Source organism: Diadema setosum, chromosome 20 (assembly GCF_964275005.1).
Source record: "Diadema setosum chromosome 20, eeDiaSeto1, whole genome shotgun sequence".
NCBI lineage: Eukaryota > Metazoa > Echinodermata > Echinoidea > Diadematoida > Diadematidae > Diadema > Diadema setosum.
This window is the reverse complement of record NC_092704.1, coordinates 18,910,090-18,919,566: the sequence shown is the minus strand read 5'-3', so window position 1 is coordinate 18,919,566 and position 9,477 is coordinate 18,910,090. Positions and strand designations below refer to the sequence as shown.

General features: G+C 37.4%; 1 protein-coding gene across 1 annotated transcript; it reads left to right on the top strand.

Annotated features, from left to right (window-relative positions):
- Positions 1 to 1,574: 1,574 nt before the first annotated feature.
- LOC140243477 (sodium-coupled monocarboxylate transporter 2-like) lies at positions 1,575 to 4,997 on the top strand. Its single transcript, XM_072323150.1, has 4 exons — positions 1,575 to 1,617; positions 2,767 to 2,834; positions 4,330 to 4,484; positions 4,731 to 4,997. The coding sequence occupies exons 1-4, from the start codon at positions 1,575 to 1,577 to the stop codon at positions 4,870 to 4,872; spliced, it is 408 nt and encodes a 135-aa protein (XP_072179251.1). The 3' UTR covers positions 4,873 to 4,997.
- Positions 4,998 to 9,477: the final 4,480 nt, after the last annotated feature.

The window sequence follows — 9,477 nt, the reverse complement described above, 5'->3', positions numbered from 1 at the left end:
CTCTGCGATGTCTTTTAGTCAATCACTTTAATAGATGATAAATTTTTGATCCAAAATATAATATAGGTTTTCCCGCCCATTTTCATCAGATTTCCATTCTATTTAATGATGCAAGCATTCATTTTCGAGCGAATTTGAATGATCACCGAGATCAACATTCAAAAAGCTAAGTAGTTTATTCAGTTTGAATTCATTAGCATTCGAATTCCTTATTTTGTCACATAAAAGTGTAAACAGCGCGTTCAAATTCAAAATGCACGTGAAACGCTTTCAAATTCGCACCAGCACAGCTGCGATGAACATTAAGGAATTCAAATTAACGAATAGGCAAACATTTACAGCATCTGGGCAGTGTTTTCCGTTGCTGTTCATGTTCTTTGTAAATTCTCCATCATGCTGTTTGAATAATGGTACAAGAGAGAGACTGAACATCGAAACTATGAATAATTATGTAAAAGAAAGAATATCCCAATGCAGTGTATTTCACACACATTTCAAACCTCAAACGTGACTGAAAACAAAATCTGTAATACGACTATAATCACACTTGACATATCGATTTTCTCATGTGATCTCTCATTATGTTAGCAAAGTCGGAGTTTAACCATTCTGTAAAATAATGTGATACCCATTTTGATGGGGAAATAAAGTGAAACTAGCCGGGAAAAAATGAAAAAGAGATGTTCAAATTTAAATGATGCACTGAATGTTGATGAATTTGAGATTCATCAACGTAAGAATATTCGTGAGAATTGCATATAATTACAGGACTTGGTTATGGTAATTGAATTTGAGCGTTCAAAGGTCTAAGTTGTGTGCCTATAAGTGAAATTGAAACTGGTATTTGGTGCGAATTTGAACGTCTATCCAGCTGGCGCGAAATTGAATGCCAACTTTGAACCGTTAAATTGAATAAATTTCTCTCTAAATTGAATGAAATAAAATCTAAAAGGAATGACATGAAATGAAATTGAATACTCAAAGAATTAAAATGAACCGTGAGAGTAGAGCAGTGACAAAAATCCCTTGAATTTGAACGCCTTGTCATTAATTCGAATGCAAATCTGATGAAATCGGGCGGGAAAACCTATACTCTCTACCTACCCTTTTTTCAAACTTTATTTTTACCTTTTTTTTTCAACAGAATATACAATAAAAAAATATGTGAAATTTGACATGCGTGTCATTGAAAATATACATAACCCGCCAGAGATAACGAGATGTTCATGCCTATGTGATCATTACAAAAAAGAGACATGCAATCGCATCTATACACTCTGCGGAAAAAAAAGACTAAGAATTGAAAAGACTAAGCTTGTATTTGTGGGCACCTCTGAGGAAGGGGGATAGAGGGGTGAAGAGCTTACAACTACAAAGAGTGCCTTCACTGTAATTTCAGATTATCAATTTGAGAACTAAATTGTCGGCTTTAGGTCTTATCAGTGGATATCACCAACTTACACAGTCGGTGAGTTTACTTTGCAGACCTATTTTGGTCATTGTTCAAGGAACGGTCTAGTAGTTTGTGTTTGGTATTTACGTACCACTTTTTTTCTTGAATATAGCTACTCTACATGGGTGTCGTTCTCTACGCTCCAGCCACAGCACTAAATGCAGGTAGGTATTAAGACAAAAAATAATCACACTTATCAATTCCACCATTTGTTGCACTTCGGTATATGCAAACAGAAAATGATCATTCATTCATTCATTCATTCATTCATTCATTCATTCATTCAATCAGTCTTTTATTGTCCATATCATGAATATTTGTTTTGTTCACATGCTTTTTACAAAACAAAAAATATACAATACACAATACACGAATAGCATTCAAATGACATAATAAAACATAAGAGAAGCATCTTTTTGCCAACATTAAAAAAAAAACAGAAAAAATCATATAACATAATCTGATATCAACATCAATTTTCAAACATCCAATCTATTACTATATCTTTATCTTTAACTGTGAATACAACAGAAACTAATGTGAGTGAATTATTTCCGTATCTTTAAGGCACAATATACAAAATCCTACAAATCATTAATCTGTAATCACCGGATATAATAAAATATACAAATAAATATTCATTACTCTGTTCTGATTCAATTTCCTCCGCTAGCTTCTTAACATATTGCATTAATCATAAGATAAATAAACATCATCAGCTACAGTGCACTAATCCAGAACCTACCGTACAACCTCCAGCTCAATCTATACATCCTTCAAAACATTATCGATCAATCCAATCAATCAATTCAAAAATCCAATCATTATCATAATTATTTTTAACCTACATTTTTTCGAATATATATATATATATACATATATATCATCTACTATAAAAAAGAAGAAATCCATACCTTCTCACCAACCTCATCATTACATCATTCCTATTTAAACCCTATCAATCAAATCTATCAATTCAGAAAATCATTATAATTATCACAATATTTATTTTACCTATATAGATACTTTAAAATATATACATATATACATATACACACAATACATTACCTGTACATAAACAACATTCCAATGACATGTAGACCATTTTGAGAAACACTTATACTTATCAAGGTCAAATATTGTTACAAAATAGACATAAATAACCACAACTGATCCACAAATAAGAGAGATACAACCTTGGTTTCTACAATGGCATATACAATGTACATGTAATCAAAATAAAAAAGAAATAAAAAATCCGCAGCAAAGAATTCTTTGTTAATCCGTATATTGTTTTCCATTTGTTTCTATAGTAACCGGCACGGACTTGTGGACTGCCGTGATGTCTACTGGAGCAGTATGCATCTTCTACAGCACAGTGGTATAGTGATATCTTACGTTTTAACTACTATCCTATAACTCCAGGGAGCATGAAGGCAAGCAGTGCAATATTTGATATGATAATTTGATCGTCATTGTAACTAATGACTACTTTTTAAATCAGGCTTCTGCACTAAGCAAAATACATTTAAGTTTTACACTCATCTTATTAAAGATAAATTGTGACAGGTATCATGACACGCAATTTACTGTATGTCACTCTAAAGACATCAGGCTGCGCAGAGGCAGCAGCGGCAATAACGGTGTAGCGTACACCCGAAGAACGACGAGCAAATTGAATACCCCACGTAAAACGAATCTCTTGATAGGCCAATAATGTATACCCTTCACATCACTATTCCATTTATCTTCTCTCTCACTGATAAACACTGTCTGATGCACTGAGATCAGCTAGCTGTAAGATTTAATTCACTGTTGGTCAAATCCTCTTATTCTTACATGTGCAAAATGTTTTAGCACGAAATAGTTTTTTATAGACTTCAATAATACTGCGACACATTGTTGAACACATCACGTGGCAATCACGCTTGTATAGGCCAACTTTAACGTATGGTAGCCTACTAGTATATTTCGGCGATAGGGAGGACGGTCATCTATATATGAATTAAGTCACACTCTCAAGTTAAATAAGTATCATTACCCTTGTTCACTGCAGAACAGAACTGCCCTTTATCTCCATAACATTCGGTCCGTCCTTCCTTCGTTCCGTCCGTCCGTCCGTAATCAATTTTGTGGACAGCGTAACTTAAAGAGAGTTTGGGGTATCCTGATGAAACTTGGCATTATGTGTTTACGAGTCAACGAAATTGTGCCTATCGACTTTCGGATGCGCAGGCTCGAGATCAAAGGTTAAAAGTCAAGATGAAATTCTTAAAAATTCACCATTTCTTCAAACTTAGTATATACATGTTTATTGTATTGATAATGGGAAAAGTTTTGGACTATGGGGCAAAAGGTCACTGAAAATGCTAAAAATTGTTATTACTTTTTCCTCCATTTATTAGAAATGGCTTAAGGTATCTTCATGAAACTTAATAATACATACAGTATGCATGTTCTGCCTGACAGTGACTCTCTTGGGAATTTCAGGGTCATAGGGTCAAAGGTTAATGGTCAAAGGTCAGGTTAAAATGCTAAAATTACACCGTTTCTCCATACCTTGGAGATTACTCAATGCATGAACTTAATCAAATTAAGTATACATGTGCACATCCATTACTGCACTATAATTCGGTCTGGACAGATTTGAACCATGGGGTCAAAGATCGAGTGAAAATTTTGTTTGTTTGGTTTTTTTTTTGGATAATAGATATAATAAATAATATATAAACATACAGTACAGAAGTGTACAATTATCTTTTTACTATCAAATTACCCCCCCCCCCAAAAAAAAAAAAAAAAAACAAAAACCAACAACAACAAACAACAATCCCAAATCAAAATGAGTAATTTGTTATTTTTGCCTTTTGATTCAGGGAGGCATTAAGGCAGGTCTGTGGGCAGATAGTTTGCAAGCCGTGGTGATTGTCGGTAGTTTGATAGCCATCATCGTCAAAGGCACAATCGACGTCGGGGGCGTTGACGAAGTGATCAGGAGAGGTTTGGAAGGAAACAGGATCTATTTCACTGAGTGAGTTTGTGCATTTTAAAGACTTGACATAATAAATTGTTTCAGGAAATCTTAAACCAATCAAACGAGAACTATGATTATTATGATAAATATGTATTATGAAAATGCAAAAATGAAAACATAATGGATGTTATTAAAGCTGTTAAGCTCAATAAACAAACTAAAAAAGTATCTTTATCACAACCTTTATATGCTTTGGAATTTCCTGTACGACTGCAATGAATGGAATCGTTTTTGTTCATACAGGATTAATCCGGATCCCCGTATTACATATTCAGTCTGGACTATGCTGTTTGGTAATAGTTTTCTACAACTCGGCCTTTACACGAATCAGATGATTGCTCAGCGACTCTTGGCCTGTGGATCAAAGAAGAAAGCTCAACAGTAGGTACCATGCGAGCTTTCAATAAAATTTTGGAATTTGGGAATTGTATAGTTTTGTTGTTGCTGTTATTATGTTGTTTTGCTGTTGTGTGTCAATCAGAAGAGTTGTTATGTCCTTTGTGAAGGATTTTGTTGATCATTATTGTTCAAGTCTCAAAAAGAAAATTTGTGCTATCGGATTATTAGATTTATATTTGAGCTTCTTATTCCGAAAGTTTTTTATTCTGATGTAATCAGAAGGTAATTCATTTATCCGAAAACTAAAATAAACATTGATGAGTATTACAAAAATTCCTCATGCGGAAATGAAAAAAAAAAAAGATTTCCGTAACTCGAAAATGAAATAGTTTTTGTTATTCCGAAAATGAATTTAGATTTTGTAAGTGTAAATTACTATGTAGTATCAAATTTAAAATCATAGGGTATTTGATTATTCATAATAATTATGTTCTCAAGGAATTGAATTGACTTGAACTTAATTTAATTACTGAAACTGCACCGGTTTTATACGCGAGACGCAGTGATTTTCAGTTCCAGCACGTTTATTTTCATATTTCACTGACATTGGTCCTATACATATACTAGCATTCTAGCCAAAAAAAAAAAAAAAAAAAAAATCCAAATAAGAAGGATACAAAATATGACTTAAAGGGGATCACGACTAGAAAGTGTGTCAGTGTATTTACATAAAAGACTAAGGCCAAGTAAAAAAAGAAAGCAGTTTCTCGTCCGGGTTTTTTGAGCAAGGCGATGAGGGAGGTCCTTACTATTTGATATCTTACTATTTTTTCGAGGATTGTCAAAATGGAAGTAATATGTGTTTCTCGTCCGGTAATTTTGAGAAAGGTAATGAGAGAGGGCTTAACTATTGTCTATATCCAATTTATGAAATGACTATCACTCTGGTAGCTGTGTTATGAGAGACCGGGTCCCAAGTGTATGTCTTGCCTGCACTCTGTGCATTTTCAAACAAATAGATATATACTACCATACTTGAAATGAAACTTCATGCATGCTGAATAATACATGTGCTTTTTCTTTCAACTACAGATGTCAAGGGAAAATGACCATCTTAATACTGGTATCTAGGCCTAGTGTTGTAATGGCATTTCTGATACCCGGTACCAGTGTAAGCTTGCAATTCTGATGTGTTGTGCTATTAATGTAAACAGGTATAACAAAATACCAATGTACGACTGAAATAAATTCCATGATATTCAAAACACTGATTTATCTGTCATTGGTATCTGTGACTTTTTGTGTCCACACAGCTGGTATGTATATATGTGCATCTCTTCACAGTACAAATATATTGTAGCACATTCAACTGGAAACTGGCTTGTACAATTGCAGATGGATGTCAAAATGATACTTGCTGATAATTATGGCATTATAGAATTAAACCTTTAAAGATGTTTCTTCATGTTCTAGACATTTTGATGAATGATATTGCATACCACACGACAGGGGATACGACTCACGGCCATGTCCTTGAATTTACATCGTAACGAGAAGTACATGTATCCCGCAGAAATACGAGACAAACCAGAATCCGTGGAAAAGTTATTATTTTGTGGATACACCCATTTAAAAATCTACATTTGCTGGAAAAGCGCATTCATTTTCTCTTCAAAATAGAACAAATCCGTCATCGCCGTCAGATGTAACGTTACAGAGCTGAGTGTACGGGCTTCTACACAATCGTCATTCGCATGCTTGTGTTCATGCGTGCGTGCAGATATCTGACAGGCCAGGGGATGGGGACCCTGACACCTATAGACAGTGCAGCAGACACGCATGCCATACGCGGCCGGCACGGCTACGGTGCACTGGCACCGTACCTCGACACTGCACACACATGCACATAGTCACAATGACATGAACATCAAACTCGATACAATCCTCACAAGCATTTGTACAGTATGGTTGGGTGTTCATAATATCGGACACCTAACGTTTTTCTATCAATAGAAACGTGAAAAATCTCACAATTTGCCTGAAATTTTACTCACGTGTGGAGAAAATACTCCAGATTCACAAGCGCGCACTGAAAATGCGATCTGAGGTACGCGCTCTAGATGGCGGCTTCGAACGCGTGGGGTGTCATATTTTCCGCACTCAGTTGCCGGGCTCATATCGACCGACCACCCCGCCCTCTATTGACAATACGTATAAAACGTACTTAAACGCGTTTTTTCGACAAGCTGCTGTTTTTTTCTAGCCGTAATTTTTTTCCCCAATAATATTTGAATATATTTTGAATCCTTCGATATTACTTTTGAAGGACTGTTTGATGAATTTGACTTGATTTTCATTAGGAAACTTTTCATCGTAATTGAAATAAATTAACGGTGTTAGATGAGTCGGTTTGTTTTTTCACATTCATTTCTCGTTTCTGCATCAACTCGTACGGTCTTAGCGGGCGACAAAATATTTATGTCATGTGTATGTGTAACGCTGTGCACGATCGTACAAGCGGCGGTGACAATTTTGCGGTCAAAATCGTCAAATTTATTACGGAAGGATACTCTACATCTAACAACGAGTCAGCAAAGGTAGGCCTAGTTATGATGTAGTTACACGATAAACCTTATTCGATTTTGCTAAATTTCGGTAACTTAGAGTGAATACTTAGTTGTTTTCGCCACATTTTACTCGGTAGCGTAGCCCAGTGAAGAATCGAACACCGTTGCGCGTAGTCCCATGCGTACATTTTCTTTCTGTACGCGCAATGCCATTATAATGCGCGGTCGGTCGTTATGGACCCGGCCGGTGGGTTGGACCCCTACCATACAATTCATCCGCTTAAAATATGAGAAACGGGGAAAATACGAACAATGCGCGAAATATGTGTGGAATATCAGCGATTGTTCGAAGAAATGTTGCCGCTATCGCGTTCACGACGTACCGAGTGCGCTGTATCTAGACCGGGGGCCCAGAAGATTTATTCAGCTGAAAAGGGTCACACTTTTTAATGGTCTCATCATAAAGGGATGTGTCCAAGGGTCAATAAAATGCATTGCTGGCAAGTCACATCCTGTACCGTAAGCCTAGGGACCACAAAAAGGGACCCCGAAAAATGGATTTATTCAGCCGAAGGGGGTCACGGACAAAAGTTGGTGGATATTGTTCCTTTGGGTGTACTTATCATGAAAACAGCAATGCCAGCTATTTTATCCTGTACGGGGCCCCAGACAGTAGCCCCAAAGGGCCCCAGAAATATGGTGTTATTCAGCTGAAAAGGGTCACGGCTAATTTCTTTTGCAATGGAAGTAGTTCCCATCAGAAATATCCAAAACACCAATGCCAGCTATTTTATCCTGTACGGGGCCCTAGACAGTAGCCCCAAAGGGCTCCACCCCCCATAGGCCTACGTACAAACACACACAAACATTGATTTTATTCAGTTGAAAAGAGTCACGGCTAATTTCTTTTGCAATTGAAGTAGTTCCCATCAGAGATATTCAAAACACCAATACCAGCTATTTTATCCTGTACGGGGCCCCAGACAGTAGCCCCAAAGTGCCCCACCCCCATAGGCCATACGTACAAACACACACAAACATTGATTTCATTCGTGCAGCTGAGAAGAGTCACGGCTAATTTCATTTGCAATGGAAGGAGTACCAATCAGAGATATCAAAAACACCAAAGTCAGCTATGTTATCCAGTACGGGGCCCCGGACAGTAGCCCCAAAGGAGCTCCCCCCCCCCCCCCCCCCGACACACACACCCACACTAGTTTCATTCAGCTGAAAAGAGTCACGGCTAATTTCTTTTGCAATGGAAGTAGTACCCATCAGAGATATCCAAAATACCAAAGCCAGCTATTTTATCCTGCACGGGGCCCCAGTCAGTAGCCCCAAATTGCTCCCTCCCCCCTCCCCCCACACACACACACATTGATTTTGTTCAGCTGAAAGGGTCATGGCTACTTTCTTTTGCAATTGGTAGTAGGCATACTCATCAGAGATATCCAAAACACTAAAGCCAGTTATTTTATCCTGTACGGGGTCCCAGACAGTAGCCCCGAAGTGCACCCCCAACACACACACACACACACACACACACACACACACACACACACACACACGCACACACACACACACATTAGTTTCATTCAGCCAAAATGGGTCACAGCTAATTTCTTTTGCAATGGAAGTATACCCATCAGAGATATCCAAAGCACCAAAGCCAGTTATTTTATCCTGAACGGGGCCCCAGACAGTAGCCCCAAAGTGCCCCCCCCCCTCTCCACATACACACACATACACACACACACACACACACACACACACACACACACACACACACACACTAGTTTCATTCAGCTGAGAAGGGTCACGGCTAATTTCTTTTGCAATGGAAGTAGTACCCATCAGAGATATCCAAAATACCAAAGCCAGTTATTTTATCCTGTATGGGGCCCCGCACAGTATAGCCCCAAACACGGGTAATTTCTTTTGCACTGGAAGAAGTACCTATCAGAGATATTCAACACACCAAGGCTAGTTATTTCATCCTGCACAGAGCCCTAGACAGTAGCTCCACAGTGTCCCATCCATTAATGTACTGTGAATCAGCTGAAAATGGTCTTACAAATTCTTTT

Excerpts from the sequence above, each read along its gene's own strand:
- LOC140243477 (XM_072323150.1), top strand. The coding sequence starts at position 1,575 with ATGGGTGTCGTTCTCTACGCTCCAGCCACAGCACTAAATGCAG. Across the intron at positions 2,835-4,329 it reads GCATCTTCTACAGCACAGTG|GGAGGCATTAAGGCAGGTCT; the intron begins GTATAGTGATAT and ends CTTTTGATTCAG. Across the intron at positions 4,485-4,730 it reads AACAGGATCTATTTCACTGA|GATTAATCCGGATCCCCGTA; the intron begins GTGAGTTTGTGC and ends TTGTTCATACAG.